General features: G+C 37.9%; 1 protein-coding gene across 1 annotated transcript in view; it reads right to left on the bottom strand.

The window, feature by feature from the left end:
- Positions 1 to 26,003, bottom strand: part of bbs9 (Bardet-Biedl syndrome 9) — a 109,983-nt gene that overhangs the window by 31,099 nt on the left and 52,881 nt on the right. Inside the window, exons 17-21 of the mRNA XM_079468735.1 lie at positions 25,280 to 25,452; positions 24,629 to 24,781; positions 12,215 to 12,397; positions 6,710 to 6,935; positions 1,119 to 1,238 (exon numbers count right to left, since the gene is read on the bottom strand). Of these exons, the coding sequence (XP_079324861.1) occupies positions 1,119 to 1,238; positions 6,710 to 6,935; positions 12,215 to 12,397; positions 24,629 to 24,781; positions 25,280 to 25,452 (855 nt within the window). The remainder of the gene's footprint in view (positions 1 to 1,118; positions 1,239 to 6,709; positions 6,936 to 12,214; positions 12,398 to 24,628; positions 24,782 to 25,279; positions 25,453 to 26,003) is intronic.

Here is a 26,003-nt window from a genome sequence, read left to right as displayed (position 1 = left end):
CATATACACACAGTCACATCTTATGTCATGGTCACATCATTTGCCATAAACTTATCTGTTTGAGTATGTTTTTAGACATGTTAACTCAAACACACGTCTTCGATTGTGACAAACCATTTAAATTTTGTCTAAGTTTTCAACAGCAAAACAAACAAAAGTTAAGTAGTTTGAATCTCTGAATCTTACCATTTAATATTTTTATTGTAAAACCGTTGGCTTTGATATGTTTGCCTTCTTACATCTCACTACACGGTCATCATTAAAACTGAATCACCACACTGGAGTTCGCACAGGTTAAGCGCCCGCCTACCGATAGTAACTTCTGCATCCTTCAATTTGATTGGCTGAAAGTTCTATCAAATCAAAATCAAGTCTTTTTTTAGTTGATTGGTCAATCTTTTGCCATTGACGAGCGCTTGTTACAGATGCTGCATTAAAACACTGGGACACATAAATCCCAACAGCTAGTAAGAAGTGAGCAAAAGAAAATGATTATTGTTATTAAATTATTGTTATTTCTTTATATCTCAACATTTCCCACCGGGAAATCTCCTCTGCGCTATTAATTTATATTTAAAAAAAATTACAGGCCCACATTTGAAAAAAGTGGTAAGCACATACTTAGAAACAAATGTATAGGATAATGCTATGTAAGTCGCTTAGGATAAAAGCATCTGCCAAATGCATAAATTAAAATGTAAAGATCTACATGTATTGGGGCTGAAAGAGACCAGGTTTTGAACATGTAAGGCAGAGTCAACAATGAACACCTTAGCTTACACAGGCTACTTCTTGCCATGAAAACAGGGATAGTTCACCTGAAAATGAATATTCTGTCATTTAATTACTCAACCTCAAGTTGTTCCAAACCTGTATACATTCATTGTTCTGTTGAACACAAAAAAAGATGAAACATTAAAAGATCCATTCTTGCAAGTGATTGACACATGGTCTCAATGCATGTAATTGGGCTTTGGATCATTCACAGCTCCATACGGTTCTGCTAAAGGACAGGAAAACTTATCTTATATTTGGGGGGATCTTGAATAAAAGGGACCGTTTTCTCTGTACAAAACAAATGTCTTCTTCTCAGGTTGCTGCAAGTTTTGATTTCTTACCTGACTTGTTTTTTGCTCTTTTGGATGGTTGTTTCTTCTTAATGTACTTGGCTGAATCCTGCTGCAGGGCTGGTTCCTCCTCTTGCTCTACCATTGCCTCGGGGATGGACTCACATCCAGCTGCAGAATAACATACATGCTTGTCGTTTAATACGGAGTGATTGGTTAAGTACTGAAGTAGGCTTGGATCACACAGAACATGTTTTTTTGCAGTGACAAGCAATTGTTGTGTTTTTTGTTGGCAGTGAGAGTCTTGCATGCTGTTTATGTGCGCCGAGTGCCTCACGTTTTGCCAGAGCGCTCTAAGAGCCTGAGGTTGAGCAGAAAAGCGCTTGACGTCATTCGCCATTTTTCCATTGGCCAATCGAATGAATTGAGAGGCAGGGCTTCCGTTGTGGTGAACTTTACAGTTGCTTGAAACGTCCGGAGACTGCAATGATGGAGTTTAACCGAGCAAGGTCAGAGCAAGCACCCTCTGCTTTAACCGTTTTAAAGTTTCTGCTAACATCAGGGTTAGCAGCAACTAGAGAGCTTGAGCTATATTCCTTAAATGACAGTTCATCGGTTGTTGCCTTGAAGCAAAGAACCACTGCGTGCAGCTCTTTTAAAAAAGCCAACTGAAAAAGCAACGTTTTCAAACATGAAAAACGTGTTCTGTGTGATCGCCCACTAAGTCAGTACTCACAAAATTCTCATGTACTATTTGACTTTTCAGCATGTGTAACATTTGTTTTTTGGTATAATATATATAAAGTATACATTTATACATCTAACAGGTTTTAGCCTCGCAATTGGACGGCCCTTTATGCGAACTTTTGGCAAAATTCTTTCTTTGTTTTTTCTAGACTTTTATTATTAAAGTTTGTATAAAGATGATTCTGAGAATTGTTTCTAAACACATTATAAACGTTAGAAATGTATTGCTGATACACATTACAGAGACTATGAAGTACTGAATTGTGAAGTAAAACTGTAAAACAGTTTAGCACCACTTCTGTGTTAATGCCTCTCCTGTAACACAAGAGTGCCTTGCATGAGCATGAGTGGTCTGCTCAATCACAAGCTAATGGTTGCCAACTCTCACGCACACGCTTTCAGGCTCTCTCACACTCTCACTCTGCCCAACTCAACAAATCTCAGGCACAATAACAAGTGAACGGTAACGCAGAGGCGAATACATGGAGGGGAATAATGCAAACAGTGAACGGAAGGAGGGGATTTACTGTGTGTAATTGCGACACGCTTCAGTGATCCACTACTGTGTGTTTTTGAATTTAAATCATCCTGTATTTACATATACTCTACCCTCAAACGCAAAACCATACAGAGGGTAATGTGTTTCACCCAATACATCATTGGAACTGAACTCTACAGAACACAATCACAAAGCTCTGCTTTACGAAGGGGAGAAAATGATCAAGAACAAAAGCCATCCAAGCCACAAAATATTATCACTGGTCCCATCAGGGAAACAAAACAGCAGCTTTAACGCTCATATAGGGGACATGGAGCCAGTTCCTTTTGCCCATTCATCAGGTCACTGAATATATTTATATACAGTATGTTTTAACATGTTTCTGGCATGTTGCTAGTATTTGTAACACTTGCTGCCATATTTTAGTATTTTGCTAGGAGTGTATAACAGTGTAAAACATGGTGCTATGATTGTGAATACATTTTGCCATGTAGTTCAGGATAGGACTCCTATCAAACTTGTGAAGTTTGGGACAGACTGGACATTGCAAGTTCGAATTAGAACAACTTTCTGTTTCATGGCATTAATAACTAACATTATTAGTTGGTAGCATCATGCTATGTGGGTGTTTATCTGCAAATGGGACAGGGCGACTGCACTGTATTAAGGAGAGGATGACCGGGGTCATGTATTGGGAGATTTTGGGGAACAACCTCCTTCCCTCAGTTAGAGCATTGAAGATGGGTCGAGGCTGGGTTTTCCAACATGACAATGACCCGAAGCACACAGCCAGGATAACCAAGGAGTGGCTCTGTAAGAAGCATATCAAGGTTCTGGCATGGCCTAGCCAGTCTCCAGACCTAAACCCAATAGAGAGTCTTTGGAGGGAGCTCAAACTCCGTGTTTCTCAGCGACAGGCCAGAAAGTGGACTGATCTAGAGAAGATCTGTGTGGAGGAGTGGGCCAAAATCCCTCCTGCAGTGTGTGCGCAAACCTGGTGAAAAACTACAGGAAACGTTTGACCTCTGTAATTGCAAACAAAGGCTACTGTACCAAATATTAACATTGATTTTCTCAGGTGTTTAAATACTTATTTGCAGCTGTATCATGCAAATAAATAGTTAAAATAGTGTGATTTCTGGATTTTTTTTAGATTATGTCTCTCACAGTGGACATGCACCTACGATGACAATTTCAGACCCCTCCATGATTTCTAGGTGGGAGAACTTGCAAAATAGCAGGGTGTTCAAATACTTATTTTCCTCACTGTATATTTTTTTAATTTAACAAAGTAAAACGTGTCATGCCACAGGTGTGACTGCTACAATCAGTGTTTTTACACACCTTAACACTTAGCTAAGTGTTGTCAATATGTTTTAACATGTTTCTACTGTGTTGCCAACATACAGTATTTTTCACCGCCGGCAAATTTGAGTATCTTGCTAGGAGTGCAAAACAGTATTAAACATGTCACTTCCTGAAATACGACACCTGGAAATGGCAAAAACTGCACTAATGTTACAAAGGAAATTCAAAATAACAGACTTCCTGTTTGGTTTAGAAAATAGCTGCAAGATTTTATAGGTACCGGGGTGATTCACAAGTTTACCATATTTCGTGCATGTACGTGAAACGTAGCGTGACGAGCACTTCATGTAACTTTTGGATGGACACGGTTAGCAAAAATTCTCTAAAACGATGCTCAGTTTGGAATGGGGCCAAAACGTGACAAGAAAATATCCACCACCAACCTGAACCGTTGATACAAGGCAGGATGGATTCATTCTTTCATGCTTGTTTACACCAAATACCCTAACATCTGAATGTTTAAGCGTAGTTTAAAGTCCTTGGATTTAATAATGGGTCCCATTCAATGATAACCCATATGCCCTACTCCCTTTGAAGACCAGAGCTCTTGATCTGTAAACTTTAAAGGGAATACTGCTGCTGTGTCGGTTTAAAATTCACTTGGCGATAGGAGCAATAAAAAGTAAAACAACCATTTTCGATTTATCTGTAGAGACGTTTTGTGTGGTGTCCTCTTCCCAAAGTGCCCTTTAGAGGGCGGTATACTGCATTTGGAATTTTATACAATGTAATGTATGCTTTACTTTTAAGACCATGTTGTAAACAGCAGTATGTTATTGCCTGTGTGAAAAACAATGACGAATATTTTTGTTTATATATAAATGCACGTTACATTTTGTCAAAAGTTCATTTGATTTTGAATGTTTGATGTGTAGCCTACTCCTGATGCACCTTAAAGGGATACTCCACCCAAAAATGAAAATTCTGTGATGAATTTCTCTCAAGTTGTTCCAAACGGTATAATTAATAATTAATTATAATTTTTCTTCTGTTGAACACAAAGAAAGACATTTAGAAAAATGTTAGCAACTAAATTTTTTGGGACATCATTGAGCTTACATGCAGTCTTACTCCGATTATGCTTAATAAGTTGATAACAAGTAAGGGCATGTAAACATGTAAAACGGTTTTCTTTTATCAGGGAAAGGTCATGAACGGTGTAAGCAAAACTCGTTCGGCAGAGGTAGTATTTTGCCCATTACTCACCTTTACCGGGTTTGTCTGTTTTGTTTATGTGCGCATGTCTGACAATAGTTCAATAGTTAAAGTCCCACATGTAAGAAACACTAAAAGAATGCACCAAAGTCCGTTCTCGAATCATGCAGTTGATGTAGAAACGGCAAAGTTAAAAACGATTGTTGGTTTCTGCAGACATGAGAAGAGATATAAAAATATAGCTACTGACTGACTTCCCGCAGCATTTTAAATTACTAGGCAGACTATCGATGGTGATGTCACTATATACTAGAAACCTGCAACCCTTTATATGCAACGCTAAATTGGAGTAATTTTGGGAGGAGGAGTTTATGTGTTCAAAACCACAACCAATCCTTTTTTTACAAAGATAAAATTGTGGACCAGATATATTTATCTGTATGATTTTTGAAGGAAATGAAATCAAATTACAAAACTTTCATGCATTTTTTAATTCCATAAATACATGTGTTAAGTTGAACCTTGAATATGATCAGGTTAAAATACATTTCTTAGACATAACTATTTATAAAGATCAAGAGGGATGTCTACATACTTCACTCTTCAGAAAGAATACTGATCATAACACCATATTGCAAAGAGCTTTCACCCAAAGCATCTGACAGAAAGTATTCCATTGGGTCAATTCCAAAGATTAAGACGGATATGTGACTAAGACTCGGATTTTGAATGTCTGGCTATGGATATGAAACATTGTTTTAAACAGAGAGGTTATCAAAAAAGAGCCGTCGATCAGGTATCGTTACTACAACAGGATGACCGACTAAAAAGAAAAGCAAGAAAAACAATTCCACACGACTGTATTTTGTTATGGAACTCCGTGCCTCACATGACATCAGGCGAATAATAAATAGAAACTGGGGGATTATTCAAAGTGATCAAAGTCTACTTGAGTACATTACGCATCTGCACATGACTCAAATCTCTCTACTTTAAGAATTATTGGTTTGGAAATTGTAACTGGACCGATCGGAAATGGTGATAGATATAAAGGGAAGCCTTTTGGATTGCTCAGTTAAAAGCCACTATCTTTCCTGGTTTGAATGAGGAACTGGATTTATCTACATATTTATGAAATGAATATCATTCTGATTATTTTTGTCAAGGTTTTAATTTAAGGTATGTAATTGTTAATTTTGTCATTGGTCCCCCTATGATGATTATTTTGGTATCTCACATTTTTCTAGAGCAACTGATTATCACTACACCTGTGACTAATTTTGTTCTTGACACACTCTGAGGAAGACTGCATGGCTGAAATACATCAGTGTGCGGTGTTTTAGTCATTTAATAGTTTAATGTTTCTATAATGAGCCATGTTTGAATAAAGGCTTTATAACATTTTGGAATTGAAAGAAGTGCCTTGGATTAGCATTTTTTTATATAATCTTCTGAAGCAAAATTGTCTGTTGACAGTTTTGTAAATAATATCTCTGTATAAGCTTCCCTGTGGGCAGTGCAATACATGTGAATTTATTTACTAAGCTGATGTATTTTGGAAACCATGCCGCTGGCAGGGGATGGGCGGGGCTGTGGGTACCGACCCGAACACAGAGTGTGGTTGTAGCCACTATGAGGCTGCTCAGGTAGCAGCGGGAGTAGAATCCATCCAGGTAAGTGTTATTCTACAGCTAAAATAATTTTTGAGACATTATTTTAAGGTTGAAAAACTACAAAGTGTTGCTTTAAGAAATAAACATCACTTAAACATTTCACTGTAGCAGTGGTCAAAGCAGATCCATTCTATGTAAAATAATTGGATGTGAAATGGTCTGTATTTACAGTAGCGGTACGAGGTAAGACTAATTCTGACCTTGCATCATGACAGGTGGAGAAACGCTGGCCTCTGAGGAAAGTGAGAGACGCCCGCCTTTGCCCAAGCGGTCACAGAGCAGAGTGATGTGTTTCTTCAAATGTGATGTGTCTTTGGGCATGATCAGTGGGCCAGTGCTGAGACTGATGGCCTGATCTTTGGGGCTGCGTGATAAACATGTTTTTAAAAGATGAGAAACAGCTGCATCCACGCTTTCTTCCCAACCCTGGAAAACAAAGAGAATAGAATTATTTGAGCCTTATGTTTCAAAACTCGCTATATTGAAACAAAATTGTAAACAATATTTCATCCTTATTTGAATGGTCATGGTCGGCTGTTTTCTTTCTTCACTATCCAGAATTTAAAAAATTGGTTTGCAGTGAAATTATGCTAGTTTGTAATGACTGTAAGTACTGTCATAAAACTTTTGATCAAAGTGTTTTAAAGATGACAAACAAATGAAGAAAACATTAATCAGTCAGCTGTTATTAAAGTTTTGACTAATTGTATCAAGTATCAAGGACTTGTATAAAAAGTTCATAATTTGAATAAAAAGGGGCCTGCACGGGCCTCAAATTTAAGCCATAGCGCGGGCCTGAGACTCTCGAGCCAAAGTTCGGCCCGTGTATGACACAGCTTGGGTATTCTCAGCCCGAGTCCGACTGCAGCCCGTGTTTTTTACCTCCCCATTACTCAGACTGTTGCAGACTTAACTACTAAACTAAACTACTTAAATGGCTGCAAGTTCAAGTAGCTTTGGCCACCCCATGTATAAAACTGCTTCTTTGTGACTTTTATATTTGTTCATTCAAGTATTTAAACGCGTCTGAAATCGCTGATCGATTCAGAATATTGTCAAACTTCTATTAGTTTTGCAGATAGCTTGTTTAATTAAATTTTTTTAAATATTCCATGGATATTATCTCATACAGACATTGACACTCGAATCCTAAAATATGAATTCTGAATAAGTGTCATGATTCTGCCCTCTCTTGTCTTGATTTTCTAGTCTAGTGGCATTATCATGACAGAGCCACGTGTTTTGTGTGGAGAGAAACATATTATGGTCGATCATGACATAATATGTGTTCTCTCCGGTCTCGTCTTTGGCCCCGCCCCTCTCGTTTCCTCGTTAGCTTTCCGCCTGTGTCTCATTACCCACACCTGCCCATTGTTATCTCCTTTTAGTCTCCCTACGCAATGCCCTCATGTCTATTGTGCTTGTTCTTTGTACAAACTGCCTTGTTCATTTACATGTGCACCTTGCTAGTTTGCTTACCTCGTCTTGCCCTGCCCTTTGCCAACCCGATCTTGTTTGTCTGACGTTGTGTCGTGTCCTTAGTTCGTTTATTTTTGTCCCCCTTGTGGGAAGGGTTTGTTTACAGTTTTGTCTGTGTTTTCCCCCAATCATCGTGGGTCTTTTGTGTGTTATTTTTGCCTGTTCTTCACCACGTTCATGACAATAAAATAATGGTTCCCAATGGAATTTAATGGAATAAATTAGTTTTTTAAGCAGGGAAGACTTTTGTGGTTGTTTTGATAAAGGTAACCGAGAAGTAATGCAAAAGTAGTGTAACACATGACAACATGTGTCTTCAACGGGGGGTCCAACAGCAAGGTCTGCTAATTACTGCTTACTCACAGGCAACTCTTTGTTAAAAATGTAAAGCATGGCTACAGAAATATTACAACAAATGTTCTCTTTAAGCTGTGTGACATGTGTGTGACTGCACGGACACATTGAAGTTCCCACACATTGTGATTTTTACCTGCGTGTGGTTAAAAACATTCATTCAGGAAGCAGAAGCCATGGAAGAAACATTACATCATAAAAACCGATAGGGCCTAAATCAAATAGGTACCTCTGTCTTTCTTTCAAGACTGTATATGTTTAGAATCAGAGCATTCTCTGTCTCCCCTTCGATAAATTCTGAGTATGCATGAAAGGAGTTCTGTGCAAATAAAGTGCATTCTCATATATTTCTGAACTTTGTTAAAGCTGTAAAGCGCTATTTTGAAAGGCAAATGACATCACACCACTTCTGCATTGTAAACTCTGACAAAACTATCGTACGCGTTTAAAATCAATGAAACGTGCACCGTGTACTGATGGTGCATGTCAAACAAGTTGCCCCAAAAATAATGCGGACTAATTGCACTTCTTAGTCTGATATGATGCTCTGCAGAAACAAATCATGAATTTTCCTGTAACAGCCATGACAATGCTGATCCACGAGAAAGATAATGGAGCTCAGAATCATAAAATAGCGATATGTTCTCCAACACAGAGAAGCGGTAAAAAAGGATTAAACTTAATAAAACCTCTTGCTTTTACAACAGAATGCATAACATCTGCACTGATTTCTTTCCCATTCCTAGTCAACCTCTACCTCCACTAGAAAAGTCTTTGTGCCATTAACCAGGGTCAGTCATTTCATTAAAGCCTTAATAAAAAACAATCAGGATAAGTAAATGTTTAACTGTCCATCTCACAGTAAAATAAAAACGTGTGATGCTGAAAATCCCTTAAAATAAATAAACAATCTATATTAACAATAACATGAATGCACAGAAAAGTATGTATGTGCAACAATAACATGCATTATAGTGTTAATGTAATGTCTTAACATAATATTGCTGTGACAATAAGGGTTGTTCCTATTTAAAAAGCTCTGTTTACACATTTAGTATAAGGGGGTCCCTGCCCCATGCATCGCTCATCTTAAGGGTCCTTGCCCTGAAAAACCCCTGCATTACAATTTAAAGAGAGTAATTTTGTAATATAACTAATTACTTTTAAATGACAGTAACTAGTAATATAATTTATTACATTTTGGAGGTAACTGGCCCAACACTGCTAGTGAGTATTGTTTCTTTCATTCTTAAGGAATGTGTTGCGGAACGGAAAGCTCCATATGCCACTTAGTTATTTTCACTTGACTTGTAACTGGTCATTTTAAACAGTAACAGGTGGTGTATTTATGCTATCCTGGGTCTATTTTGACAGGAGTACTCCTGTCTGGCGCCCGAACAATTACAATAAAACCATAATTGAATCTAAGTTTCTGAGTTAAAAAACGGGATATATCGCACTCTGAAGGACCCTCTGGTGCTTCAGGAGATCAGCACATCCCACAGCGCTTCGTGTTAAAGCTTTCCTGTAGTTCAGTGGTTAGAGCATGGCACTAGCAAAAGCCAAGGGGATTGCACATACAAATGTATAGTTTAATGCAATGTAAGTCGCTATGGATAAAAGCATTTGCCAAATGCGTAAAAGATAAATGTAAATGCATAAATATTTTCAAGGCTGTTAAACGAAATTCATATCCTTCCCAACAGCAACACAGTCCCAGAAGACATTGCCACCACCGGACTTCTCACGACCACGGAATGTAAATATCACTTACACTAATGCCAAGGTCTCTGGAAAGAAATTTGGTAACAATCTGTTCATCACTTGCAGAGGAACTGTTTCCAAACACTTAAGCCTCATTATTTAGATTTTATTATACTGTGCACTATTTATTGGCAGGGTTGTGTATTTATCTAACCAGTTTTGAAGCACATTAATATTCATCGCCTTTGACACTCCCTCGCATATGGCTTTTCCACAGCAAAAAGTGTTTAACAAAAGTTATATCACAACAGTATGTTGTTTCATGTGAATGAATGAGCAGAATGGTTTTTAATCTTTTTGTAGCAAACTCTATAATCTACAAGATCCCATACTCAAAAGTCTTGGGTATGTATGCCCTTATTTCAGTCATTAAATTATTTTTACTAACCATGCATTAACATAATTTTCATTAACATAAGTGTAGGTATATGCATACAAGTTGATGCCACATTATTGTAACATAGACAAACTGAAAAAAGGTCAAGGCATGTCAAAAATTCTGAAGACCCTTAAAACACTCCCAGACTACAGGGAGTTCAAATATAAAGTGTTTTATATTTAAAATGTTATAATTAATAACAGAGCTGAAATCTGGCAACAGGCAGTGATTTTCATGGGGGGCAGAGTTCTACATCAAAGTGTAGAGGATTTACATTTTTAACCCATGAAATAAACTCCAAATGCTATATACATTTCATACGTCAATAAATTGACATTTTTTTTGCTTCTATGGTATAGAAATAAATACAATCAAATAAAAAAAACTACAACTCCCAAATGTGCCAACACATACAGTATATTAGAGACCAATAGTCTGTAGTCTCTAGTTAACTGAGCACCATAAAAAGTCACGGTTGTCTAACTGTGCTGAATTGATCATTTTATTTTCAAGTAAGTTCCCATATATTTTGTTTCGAAATTATAACCTTGCATATCACATGGCTACTTAAAGTAGCTCTTAAGTTTTTAAACATGATTGATTTACATTTTTATTACCTTTTTCTTGTAACAAATGCAGACAATTTGCTTTCAGTTGTGTGACATATGTTTTTAGGTGCCGTTGGGAGTGGAAAAATTTGACAAACAAGATAAATGCAAGATAAATGTTGCTGTGCGGCAATTGCTTTGGGCCAGTTGTTCCAATTCTGGTATTGAATACCCCCAGCACAGCACATTTTAAATGTCTTTATATTAAATTGATTTTGCTTTTAGTATTAATATATAAATGTTTGGTTGAGGGTTGACAAGACTGGTCTTCTTCTTTTGTTGCAACTTGCAAATATAATCTCATATACAGAATGTTATTATTATTATTATAAGGAATATGTAAATTTTTATGTGTCACATTAAACTGCAGCTGTCAAAATTACCCAAATGTATTTGTAGTTTTAAGAGGTCATTGTCGGTGGAAAACTGACCTTGGAATGTTGAAACCGGCCAATCAGAATCAAGAATTCCAGAGAGCCGTGTAATAATAAATGATATTCAACAAGTCAAATCAAGTTCATCATGAGATTCCAAAATTGTCTGCCTGTGCTCTTTACTACACCACAGTATTTCAATAGACCGTAAACAATAAATGGTAAGTGACAAAATGTATCAGTCCCCACAAATTGCTGTGTTTTTTTAGTAAAAAAAACTTCTTGAATTAGCAAATAGGATTCTAGGATAACACCTCTGACAAAACATTAAAAGGCATGCAGCAGAGTCATACTGAAGGTCTGGAAGCCTTGGCCGCTTTAAGTTTAAGGCCCAAGAGGAACCAATAACGTGTCGTTTCATGCCGCTTCATGCTTATGGTTTCTGAAATCGCTCTGCGTTTAACTAGCAAATCTTGTTTTTTTTCAATAGATGGTAATGGATGTTGTTAGCAAATTTTAAGTGTTACAGACCCTTCTATTTCCCTTCTATAGTATCTCTGCTTGACTTTTGAAGCAGGTTTGGACGGTGATGACGTCACATGGTGCGTGTTCGGCCAAATTGTGTGGAAAATCTGTGACAATCCCTGGATTTTGCAGAGTTTGTTTGGTTTTGCATTAATTCTGCCATTCCACTGTTAAGTTTTCATCACAGTGACGAAGTCAAAATCTATGTCTGTCTTTACTCACCAGTTGTGGTGTATCCTGCAGCAGCGGTAGAAGTGTAGCCTCCAATATGGCGGCCTGCTCTGAGCTGAGCCCTCGCCACAGAGATAACAGAAGTATCAGCAGGTGACTGGCACTTCGCAAGCGTGCAAAAGCTTGAATTAGACATTCCCTGTTGTCCTCTGTTGCATCTGCTAATGCTATAACCTGACAGACAGAGAGAGAGACAGGGTCAACTGAGTGTGATTCCTTGAGTAGGACAAGCGCAGATTTTATTAGTGGTGTGAACTCGCAAATCCAGATGTGAATGTGTTAACTTGCGACCTGCTGATATCTCATTGAAAGCCCTTCAGAATTTGCCCATTAGTGGCGTGAACTCGCATACTCAGATCTGTATAGGTCAACTTGTGACCTGCTGATATCTCATTGAAAGCCCTTTGGAAAATTAACCACATTTTTACTATGGTAACCAGAGTTTAAGTATGGTATTTGCAAATTGTCTCATTATAGTAATCATACTCCAATTATGCTATTTGTAATGAAACCACAGTAACAACAAATTCAACATATTGTTATTTAATTAAAATTAACAAACAGCTCGTAATAAATATTTTTGGCTAAAAAGTATCAAAAGTAGGCATAATGATTAAACAGGCTGATAACTAAATGCTTCTCTTAATTTTTATATTAAAATTCTTCAAACTTTGGAATTGAAACTGGGATTTAATAAGAATCAAAAGCAATAAGCAGAATCGGAATTTGATGTTGTAGCTAACTGATAACCACAGACTTAACAACCCAATGCAAACCCATTTTACCCATGATGGTCCTCGAGGGTCCCTCCGTGAGTTTATTGATTATGCTTTGTCACTGGTGGGCGAGGCAGAGCAGGGGGGCATTGAGTGTCAGGCTCCGCTGGACAAGGAGCTGTGCCAGTCTTGAATGCCTACATGCCATATGCTGAGTAGTGAACCCTTTGTTTGTGGTAGATGCCTCACCAGAGAGTAGAGTAAAATGAGGTTCTTTAATAAGTGTAGAAGCGAAATGACAGGAGATCACAACATTAGCAAAATACCGCACAACGAACTAAGGAGAGAACAGGGTTTAAAAAAGCGGGCTATTTAACAACTAAAGTAAAACAATTTAGGAACACAGGCAAACAGGGATCACATAACAAAACCGAACATAACTATCTAACACAAACTAACATAATCGAGGAAATTAACATAGGTAGATCCATCCAGTATAGGAATGAAACAAAACAAAAGGAAAGAAAGAAAGAAAGAAAGAAAGAAAAACACTACAAACATTTCCTTTGGGTCCAGTATTCTGTATCCTGATGTTTATATAAAACCCACAATGAAGGAGTAAAGTAAAACGAGGTACTTTAACAAATCCACAAATGAAATAAGAGTAGATCACAATGTTAACGTATGCACAATAGCAGGCAACAAACTGAGGAGAACGTCTCGGTTACGACTGTTTGTGTTGAGAGACTGACTGGGGTTTGATCTTGAGAACCTATCATCTCTGAATTTAAAAACACCAACGGGGTTGGCGAATGGCACACGCACGCCAGTGTCCGCCCCGTACATATGAGTATAAAAGGAAGATGGCGGCGGTCATTCATTCACCCTTTGGGCTGAGGAACCTAAGAGGTATCGCCCGGTCGCTGCAGCGGGTCGGTGAAGCGTTGTGGCATGAAGACACAACATCTCGTTCCCTCCATCAGGGAACCGAGACTTTCCCCTAACAGTCGGTCTCTCAACGTTGTGTTGAGAGACTGACTGGGGATCTATCTTTTCACGCCACGGCGCTGAGCCGAATCACAACCTCAAGAGGACCGACACTGATTAGACTAGCGATTCACGAGTCAGCGCTACTGGGAGACGTTATATTCCAGTGGAATCAGTAGTGGTCATCAAGGACAGTGGTGTTCACCTCTAGTAGCGAGGCGCCGTCCGGAGCTGTTAAACTAGGTAAACACTGTTCTCCTCATTGAAGAGTGTGTTATGGAGGCCACATCCTACAAGGGGAGGTTACATGTGGAGACACTAACACCGGCGGGGAGGTCACAGATTCACCAATAGGGAAATCCAGCTAGTCAATCTGTTTGGAGACAGCCCTCCCCTGGTGCTGTCCTCATAACAAACAAAAAGCTGCTCAGAGCTTCTAAGGCTCTGCGTGTGGTCCAATAGAGGCGCAGTGCGCATACTGGACGCAGCACGTTAGATGTTGGATCATCCTCCCCAGATGTAAGCGCCTGCAGGTTCAACCTTGGGCACGTAACCGGGCCGCTCAAGATAACACGAGAGTTACCGGGCCCGCATTTTAGGCACCCATGGAACACGGAGATACATGGGGGTCCCCCACCCACTGGATAGAAGCAAGCGACATCAAGAGCGCGGCCTTCATCTCAGATGAGGAAGACCACATAAGGTCCCAAGAGGGTATGGGGCGCGGTCGAGGTGGACTCGCCCTTCTCACGCCCCTGAGGAACCTGGTGATCAGTTTATGTTGACCAAGAGACTTACCCTCCACGAGACTGTGATGTGCCGCAAAAGCGGCTTCATACACTCTCATCGTGGATGGGGAGAAGTACTCTCTAGCCTCTGCTGTAAGAAGGCCAACACCGACTGAAGGGGAAAAGAGGGTTTAATATACAGTGATAATTTATCAGGTAGAACAGAAGCAGGTGCAGGACTAATTAACAACGGCGTAAAGTGTTTGAGAACTTAAGCTCTCAAAATTAAGATTTTTTTTTTAAATATTAGTAATGATATCAGTGATAGTGTACTTGTTTTCTTACATAAAATTATACCATTAAATAGTTTAAATTCTAAAAGTACATCTTAGAACGTTAATGTTATGTGAAATCATCACTGTTCATAATGAAAAAATTGCAAAAAATGTGTCAATTACTTTGATTGACAAGCACTAATTTCACCACAAAACAGGAGATTTCTACCACCAATGTTATGGGATGGCAAATTCTTGGAATGTGCTTATGCTCTTTAAAAGTAATTTAGAGAAAATCTGAAATCTGATGACAATCTGGACAAAGAGAAAGTGGGTTTTATGACGTTAAGTATTACCAAAAATAAGATAAAATTAGCTGTTGTTGGTTAGAAGAGGACAGACTTGAAGCAGCTGGCAAAACGTTTGACCCATCAGTGAAGCCACTAGTTACCCATGGGCAGATTCAGTAAAAATTATATGCTCCAAAAATACTCCCACAATTTAAAAATATACAGTAACATTTCAAGCCAAAAACAAACTCCAGCCAATGCCAAATATTTGATGCCCTGAGGTTTAAAGCCACAACTGGGGAAGCAGAGCAAACTGATTTTTGTCAAGTTCTTCATTGAATATCTGTATTTGTATGTTCTACTTGCACCTTCAGGATCAGGAGTAAAGCAAGCTCAAATAAATCACTTTACTGTTGGACCATTAATACCATTAGATGTTCTAAAAATTTAGCTCAGTGTAGAACTATATAAAACGTTATACTGCGGAAGACTGAGTGGCTTAATATAAAAAAATACAAACCAGGAATGTGACCCAGTCCGTGAATACCCAGCTATTATAGTTTTTTGATGATTTGCTGTTTTCAACATACAATCATCCTTCATAATGTCCCGCCCCCTTCACTATGAGAGCTGCTTAAGCGGTGCCACATATCAGCCACCGCACATTTATTATGTCCTACATGGTGAATGAAACTAAAGTGTATAGTGCACTAAAAGGGAGAGTGGAGAGGATGATCCAGACAGTGTAAACATTAACATTAAAGTCTCCATACTCCATTTTCCATACGGTGAAAAACATGTGTTTAATGTTGTATGTATGTCTGAGTAGATACACGAATACTTAATGAAGCAGTTACATTTACACCTTTAAATGCATGCAGAAATTATTTTCACAGAAAAAAAACTTTTATATATGCTATTTTAATTATTATTGAATGCAGTGGGACTTCAATTTTGCTCCTATTCAGAGACACGATAACACAGAGCGGACAAAAACCTATATAACCTGTTTCAAGACTTCACATATTATTGAATGTTAAGGCTCTATGGAAAAGATCAGACATCGCAGCTTTGATGAGTAAAGGAGAAGACAAACGCCAGTGTCACTCACCAACATAAATCATAAGCTTCAAATGACACATCACCGGTATCACTTATCTTCCTAAACTTGTCAGCAGACTATTACACCACTGTGGCTATTACGCTGTTATATGCAGCTGTAATTAATTCAGATGGGTTAAATGATGATGTGCTTTGATCACCAAATACTGTTCTCCATCAAGATGTAAGTTATAGGTTGTGTCTGGATTAAAGTGAAATGAGAGCTTACAAACATTTCAAACAGTGTTCAGTATTCTCCAAACGCTGTCGGACAAATACTGTACATGAAACGATTAATTACAACAAGGCTACATTTCATTTAGGGAAAAATATGTATAATTAATTGTCAATTGTTATTGTTTTGTATGTAGGACTGATAACAGTATCGGCTTATGTATACGTCCAGCAAATGCATTTATGATATTGTACCATCAAAGAGAGATTTTTTTTTCAAAATTCCATTTGATCACAATTTACGTTTTACACAAAACTAAATGGCACACTAACCAGCACCAACCTAATGCATGTTGAAATTATCTTAACAAGAAAGAAATAAAACCTCTTAAATCAAACATTTCAAAAGGGGCCCGTTTAAACACAAAATCATTTCAAACTTTATAATCATGGAAGTCAATCAAAATCCTTGATTTTACAAGTTTTAGGAAAACAACTACTGAATTACTTTGGGTATTCTTCTCAATTTTCTTGTGACATAAATTGCCATCTTTACTCTATATCTATAGGCTCTTTATCTCTAGGCTCTATATCTCTCTCTTGTCTACCTATAGCTGGTGTGTGGTGAGCGCACTGGCGCCGTTGTACTGTTGCTGCCGTTGCATCATCCAGGTGAATGCTGCACACTGGTGGTGGTTGAGAAGAGCACCCACATATGATTGTCAAGTGCTTTGGGTGTACAGCAATACACAATAATGCGCTATATGAATACCTATTGATTTATTCTTTTCAAATATTGAAAACCACGGATAAACATTTTCATCAAAAAAATTACATTAAAAGAAGTAAAAACATTTCCAAAATCTAATGCTTTTAGCCTCTCACAATCCTTAAATGCATGAAAAACAGTCTCTTTGGTTAATAACCAAAATGGGCAAACATCAGCACTGTCAGAATTAATAACAGAAATAAAACCATTGATGGCAATAGCACCATGCAGTAATCTTTATAGTAAATCGCCAGCTTTCTTGATTAATGGTGACTGTACAAGGTAACAGTATCTGATAACTTTTTTTCTGAATACTGTTTTTTCATCCACATCAAGATAAAATGCATCTCTGCAAGGTTTGTTACAATTATTATTTAAAAAAATCTTTTTATACCTTACCAGGTGCAACTTTAGACTGTGAAGATTTAACAATTGTGGGATCTTCACAGTCTAAAAGCATACCAAGACATTCTACCATTACCGTAAATATACTAGAACCCGGAAAAGGATCTTTGCAATCTGGATTTGCAGATCCTTTGGAGCATCGTGCCAGTAGAGTATTTTCTTCTTCAGTAAGAGCCAGTTTCCGAGTGCTTTTGCCACAACACGGCATGATTTGAGCCCTAAACGCTCAGCGGCTGCAGACAAGTCATTAAAGTGATAAGATCCTGTTATTTTAAGCAACTGACCAATTGTCGTCACTTTTTTCATTCCGTAAAGTTCTTTCGGGTATAGCAAAAGACATCTCATGCGATAAGTGTAAACACGATCCAAGGACTAATGTCTCTTGCAATAACCAGAACAGAGAAAGGGCACTGCTCTCCTTAGTAGTCCTGCACAAAGACCAGACTTAAACAGATTGCAAAACAAAAAAACTGGACAATCACATAGTTTTAGTGTTTGAGAGTCTAAGCCAAAACAAACTTTGTCCAATCCTAGGCCTTCAATGTTTCGAACAATTGTACAAGTAACATCCACTCAACTTGTCTATCTGTTGGGATTTTTTCCCCAAGAAGTCAATAAAAATGGACTGAATGTTTGACAGTATGTTTGAAAGTACGTTCATTTTTGGACATTTTAGGAAGTCCCTGGTCTATCAGAAAGCTTTGGTTCACCTCTTTACTATTTACCAACCAAGATGGCTTCATTAATATATCTTGCTCCATTAATGTTTAAAGATGCAAGATTTGTTTCTCCCATGAGAAATAAAGGAGAAAAGCAGGGTAAACACCCAGAAAAAATAAAAAAACTGCCCATGTTAATTCAGAATACTAAACAGAGTTCTTTATTGTCTTTCTTCCGCAGAACACAAAGGAAGATATTTTGAAGAAAGTTGGTAACCGTACACCACTGGATCCCATTCACTTCTATTGTACTGACACAAAACCAATGCATTGTTTATTTAACACAATTATTATACAATAAAATAATAATATAAATTAAATTAAATGTATATCGTTACATTAGCCAGACCGATAAACAAACACAGAATGGAAGTTATTTGTATCATCCGTCCAGGAGTGTGAGTCTGATGAAACCGTCTATATGTTTGTGTGTCTACAAAAGGTCATAATAGTGAGTAAGGCATGCTGGAAGATTGATAACACTGAGAATGTGCATCTGTACCAGCAAGTGATCCTAGACAGTTACGGGTGTTATCTTCAGTCAAGAGATTACATGAAAATTTAGAGAAGAGATGGGCAAAGACAATGCCTGTTTATAAACTTTCCTACTGAAGAAATGCTAATCAAGACTTTGAGCATGATATCATCTGGTAGCCCACAGAGACAACTAAGATGACTTATCAGTTGGCTCAGACCTGATAATTCACCATTGTGTCTCTATGGAAAATCATCTCTATTAAAGCAAAGACAATAAACAAAAGCACATTATATATACTTTGTTGTCAAAAATATGCTCCAATTCGTATCTACAGTCTCTTGGATCAAAGGTCACAGGTCTTTATGAGCTCTGTTGGTACTTTTTCAGTTCATGGTAAAATAAAAAGTTGCATCCATAATACTAGAACTGCTACAAGGTCAATGTAAATGAAAAACAAGTTCAGAAGGCAAGACTCTCTGTAGGACCTACAGTACACAAAAAATCGGAAACGTTTTTTGCCTGCAAATCACTTTGCAGATTTTTGTATGTTCAGCTTTGTGAACAACTGTGTCATGACCAGTGTTGGGCAATAACACGTTACTGTAATTTAATTACTTCTTGGTAACGGAGTAAATAAATGCGATATCATTTAAAAAATAATAATTTCTTATAGTTCCAAGCCCATGTAACTATACGTTACAGCTGCATTACATTGTTGCCGTTTTATCGGTTTATCATTAATATTTTAAAAGTGAAAAAGCTTTTTCAAAGTCTGGATGCCTGCCTGTTGCACCTGTGAGACCGGTGCACCTGTCAAACGGCCAATGCTATCCTTTGTCTATATTGGCTGGTTGGTTCTTGTCACATGACCTGCGGTGCGCTCGCGGCTTTCTGAAAAGTTTAGATTTTTTCCTCTCGATGTGGCGCCGACGCACCTGAAAGAGCGCACTGCATGAGCATCGTGACCACGTCGCCCCCTATTTCCGCGCGCATGCCGCGCATCTACATTTAAAATAACGAATATGCGAACGGAAAAGATGCAAAATGTGAATAGGCCCTAAAGAGGTTATTTAGTTTTTTGAGGGATGGGGTAGTAATGTAACTAGTAATGTAACAAATTACAAAGTAATCAGATCAGTAACTTGATTACTTTTAAAAGGAGTTATCAGTCATCAGGATTTTAATTACATTTCCAGAGTAACTTGCCCAACAATGGTCATGACTCACAAGCTCAAAGAACATCTGTCCTCAGTTTGTTTTGCTTAAACATGCCGAATTCTTGCCTCTGAACGCAAAAAAACCCTGAACTGTTCAATGGAGCTCTGATATTACAATTCACCTTGGCAACGGAACCCAAAAAGCAACATATTAGTAACAATAAGTTCTCATTACAACATGGCTGCAGAAAGCGCCTGAGAGCGAGGAACACTTTCCTCATCGCTCTGCATACAGTGGAATAACTAATGTGCTCTACATACCCGGTGTTATATAGGAAAATGGAGGTTTGAAAATGACAAGTATAAAATGAATAAATAAACAAATCAGTCAAAAATCTGATTCATTGCTACATTTATGAGTGTATTTATTAATATCTATATTTATCTCATCATCCATAGAAAACTTCTTGAAAATATAAGAGAATGAATCTGCTCTGATTTAAGAGCATGACCACAATGGCTAATGTTATAATGTTACAAACAGCTACCATGCTTCAAAACATACCTAACCATGCTGTTTTTTTTCAACAGGGAAGGGGAGAACATCAATAGGAACTCTGGGTTAATCCAAGAAAACCTGCTCCTGACCAGGTTAGGTTCACAGAGTAAATTACTGTGGTTACTGACTCAATTGTAATTGTAACCCCTGTGTTTATTAATGTAAAATGTTAAACGGGTGTAACATCACCACCTGCTATGCGGGAGAGTTTATTTACGATTTCATAATATGTCTAGTATTAAAAATGAATACAATTATATACAACAATAATATAAGGGCAAATGTACACCAAAGTAGAACATCTTGCAAAGAGTGAGCGAGAGAAGTCATTTTGACAGCGGTCATTCAGAGGTCACTTCTGGCACTGTATCAGAAGAATAAATGCGGAACTGAACATGTGTAGAGTCCACTGTAAGTACATAATTATGACGTTTTTGAGAATTACTGTGACAAGCTCTAAAGATTTGAGCAGCACCAGCTTGGTTATCAGATCTAATAGGCCTCCTTTAGTATTTTTTGAGCCAGTGGAGGGAAAAAGGGAAAAAAGCAAGAAATGAAAAACAGGAACTCCCTACGGCCATTTGTGGGTTACACAAACAGAAGTAGTACCTGAGCATTAAACACACACGTGGACATGGAAGCATATACCGTATAGATCCCAGACCACTGGCCATTAATGGCAAAGCTCATGTAGACAGGAGGATCTGTGTTGAGCAGCATTTAGCCCTGTTTAGCACTCCATTCGGGTTCAAATAAATCAAGGTTGTTGGAGAGAGCCCTCCATTATGAGCGCAGGGGCCCCGCAGAGAGCTGTCATTCACTGGCAAGCCACCTTCACCTTTCAACTGCTAATTACAGGGAGCCACCTAGCTCACAGAGGAACACACATGCACACAGAAGCCTTTTAAAAGCTTTCACATAAGGAAAATATCTTGTGGAAACATAGACGGTACTCTCCAGACCTCAGGACATTTCTCTCTTTTCCTTGTTCTCTTTTACTGAGAGTGGCTGATTTGACTGAGCGTGTTGCTTTTCCACAGTTCTTTTTTCAGCATACAGATGTCTATCTATATTCACATGAATAAATGATCAGTGGAATAAGAGTGTGGTGGGAAAAGAATAAGCAAGTGAAATATAATATGCCGGCAAGCTCAAACACAATAATGCATGGCAACACAGTCTGGTAATTTATACTGATGGAGCCTCATCAAAGAAATATGGGTGACATGAACTTGATGTGTACTGTAACTCGAGGCCATGTGAGAGTGATGAAATGGAGACAAAGCAATTCAATTGTGTGTTCATCTTTGCACCCAAAGGTTTTTTTCAACACCTGTGCAATGTTGATGAACAGATAGTTTGAGAAAGGACATTAATTAGGGCTGTATCAAAACTGGCCCTGATATGATTATCAAACCTACCATCACAAGTTTGTGTCTCTGTAATAATAATAATTTAAAGAAGGGCATCCATGCTTTTTTATTAATTTGTGGATTTATGTGGCAATATGCCACAGTATCTAATCACAGGTTAAATTATTGACACCAACATTTTACACTTGCAAACCACTGAGAAGTAGTTATCAGCTGGCGAGAGGGTGACCCCCATCCAACAAACCAAATGTGGGACAGGTCATCAGTTTATGTGGGTCAATGTGTGACACAATTGAAAGGTAGCGTAAGACTGTAATATAATGGAATGAAAACATGTCTAGATATTTCTTCTTCCTTTAAGCTCGTAAAAATAATTTGTTATTTAGTCCATTCCAACATAATTAAGGTATAGATAAAATGTTATATAACATAAAACTATTTTAATGGCGATTTCAATTTAAGGTTAACTATCTCTTTAAACGTTGAGCACAGATCAGCACATGCTGTACACTTTGAATATCTTCTCAAAAAGAGAAAACTAAAGGAATAAAGATCAAACAAACAATAAAAAAAGAGTTTATCTTTTAAAATGTATTATTGTTAAATAATGCATTTCATTAGTTGCAAATCAATTTTATTTTAATATGCTAACCACAACCTATGTTTCAAAAGAACACAGCTTACGATGTCTTAGTGATTTTTTATTCAGCAAGTTGACATGAGACGATTAGCACTCGATAACAGACGTCACAGCCTCTTGATGACTGAATCACTGCCGTCTTTTCATACATTGGATAAAAGTGAGGCTTTCAAAAATCCAGGGTTGCTGCTTTTGACAAAACGCTGTTAAATAGTTAAATAAACAATGGTGCACACAGTAAGATGCATTACTTACACACCACGCAGCGTTCAATGTAGACATTGTCACAGATTATAATGGATTCCATCTGCTTTTGCCACGTCGCTCGCGTGATGAGCTCAGTGTAAAAGTGTGCAGAGGATGAGTAAATCATGTCCTCGATCACTTTACTGCTGCTGTGAATTTCTAAATCGCCTCGATCTTGTCTAAACTCAAATTTTAAAGAACTTCATATTTCTCGCAGTATAGGGATTGAGAATCATCACATGACCAATCTCTGCACAGAAGGAAGGTAACATATGATGACGAAAACATGTTAGGGCTAGCCTTACCTGAAGCTATAGAGACTCCAGTGCCTAAAGATCGTCCCAAGCTAACTAAGGATTACGCAAGGTTCAGTTTAACGTCACCAGCCGCCCTCCTGTGAGAGCCTGCAGACTGACTGATCATCCCAGCTCCAGCTCAGGCAATTTCAAAAAGCAAAGACGGACTATTTGGTAGCCCATTAACGTTAACAGTATTTGCAGTACTTCGTTTTTAATGCTAAACTTCCGTTACATGACAGCAGTTTGAAGTTATAGATGGGTTTCAATAAACAAACTTTATTGCAAATGTGTTGGTGGGCTGCAGTGCACTTCCAGTACACATTCACAAACAATAGAGTGCCTGTAGATTATTTCTGATGACAATCAAGCTTATCTCTCCAATATTTAGAATTTAAAATTTGAATTACAATGAACAGTTTGTTAACATAAATTAAATAAAATATAAATCGTTTTAAGACACTAGCCAAACACAAACCGGAAGTTAACTGGGGGTCAGGCACGTGCGTCCAATGAAACGGCCTACATCAGTTACATTATGCCGGTAATATTATCACTTAAAGGGATACTTTACCAAAAATGAACATTCTGTCAGCATTTACTCACCTTCGACTGTAATGAAAATACACTGCAATGGTTTAAAATAATGAGTTTGCACATGGATTATCTTAAAGAATATTTAAAAACACCATTAAAACATAAAAACTAGATTTTCACCACGGGGGCACTTTAAACATTCCTCTGTTGTCTGATATCGGTCACCAAATCCAACTCAATAAAATTACACCTAAACAGATTCAAACCAATGTAAGTTTACTAAATCATTTCTAATTATGGTCTCCACATTACTTATATTACTTTTCATCAAAGTTACTGAATGCAGATGTAATGCGTCAGATGAGACCTTGCCCTTCCGGCTGAACGTGGTTTCTCCCAAAGTTTTTTTCTCTATTTATTCATCATTGGAATTTTGGTTCCTTGCCACCATGCCATGTTGGCTTACTCACAGAGAGACTGCTGATATTAGATTAGTTTAAGGTTCTGTAAATTCTTTTAACATTGCTTCACAAGAATGGTTTTGCTTGTTCTACAATACCATGCACTGTACTGTATTCTACCTCTTTTGTGTTTTTCTTTTCTTCTGTTAAGCTGCTTTAAAAAAACACTTTTGTAAAAAGCACTTTATAAATAAAAAGGAAATGAATTGAACTGAATTGAATTATTTAAATCAATGAGAAAACTAGACGTGATTCTCAGAATGTGACCTGATGCTGATTAAACTTTATTTCCAGAGACAAAACAAAAAGTCTTGAGCTGTGAAAGCTAGCGTTACCCTGTGATTGTAGTTTTCACAATTTGTTGGTGAGTAGCCCTATTGCCTTAATGAAGAAGCCAACCCTCCTCAGGTCAAACTACAATTTTTTTTATTTATCCATACTACACAAAAACTAAAAAACTAGTTTTGTGCGTGCGTTTGTGTAAGTGCACTTACTTGATGGTAGGTTCCTTCCATTAGTGTGTCCAGATTTTGAAGTGGGCCTGGGTTTTTATCTTTAAAGCGGGTAAGCAGATGCCGCTGGATGGCCCTAAACTGGACCGCTCTTTCTGACAACAGATCCTGATACTTCTGTGCATTCCTACGGAGCTTTAGAATTAGAATTTTAAAGTTTTATTGAATTAATACTGCATATAGGAATTTATAGTCTGTTTAATATTTGACCTGTGTTTCTCTCTCCTGCGTGTCTGCGCATCCCTTTGTGTGCGCATTTGTGTGTGTGTCTGTACGTTAGTATGTGTGCATATTGCGTGCGTGGAGTGTTTTGTATTTCGGTGTGTTTGAATCGGTGACATTGTTTCTGTGTTTTCACCGTATTTGTTTTTACTTGCACAACCTTATATGTTTTGCTTATAGTCAATATGTTTCTTGTAGAGCTGCTTTGTAACAATGACAATTGTAAAAAGCGCTATATAAATAAAGTTGACTCGACTACAAATATACCCATGACATTGAGAAAACAATACCCACATTCTCTTGGTCTAATGTTTATTTGTGATGACAGAATATGTTTTCATAGATGCTTTTACGTACATCATTATAAGTCTGATATGTGTTAAATATTTTACGGTGTAAGAAACTATGCACCTCAAAGTGGTGGTCCACAGTCTCGAAGTACTCTGATAGTGGAACCGGTCCAGTAAAGCTGTTTTGAAAGTCTTTGACTCCAAGTAAGGAAAAGTGCTGGTCGAAACGTTGCACCAGCTCCTTGGCAATTAGCCAGATATCCTCAAAGCTCTCGCTCTGGATCCTGTAGCGCTCTGCAGAGAGTTGATACACACTCATGTTACAGACAGAAAGAGCAGCACTATCAGCCTTCTGTCTGACACACCTATAATTAGCTCATGACAACTTGACATAGATCACAGGGCTTACGCGCAAGATGGATGTCATGAATGTTAGTGAAGCGTGTGGGGGGGGGTCAATGCTGCACAGTGGCACCACAACAAAACTTTGTTTAAGGGATTTCAATGACCCCTTTGTTGTGAAAACCCTCAATCATGGTGGCTCTCTGTTCTAATTATTTATTCCCAAAGCAATTTACAAATATCACCACCATTTTACCATATTCAGTTTAGCCAATAGTGTCATCGTTTTAAGGCACTAGTGAAGACACTGAGGACCACTTTCATGGACAAGGCTTTAGGCTAGTCCCAGACTAAAAAGAAAGTTAGAGCTGTCTTTAACTTAAAATAACTTGCCCTGACATATCATAAAATAAACCAGTGCCATTGTTGCGACTTAAATATCCTAATTACAGTATTAGTTCCCGGTTACTATAATTTCTAAATAGACTGCTTGTCAGAGTCGA

This window comes from Barbatula barbatula, assembly GCF_947034865.1.
Source record: "Barbatula barbatula genome assembly, chromosome: 12".
NCBI classification, from domain to species: domain Eukaryota; kingdom Metazoa; phylum Chordata; class Actinopteri; order Cypriniformes; family Nemacheilidae; genus Barbatula; species Barbatula barbatula.
Note: the sequence above shows the minus strand (reverse complement) of the source record. Positions and strands in the feature narration are given on the sequence as shown.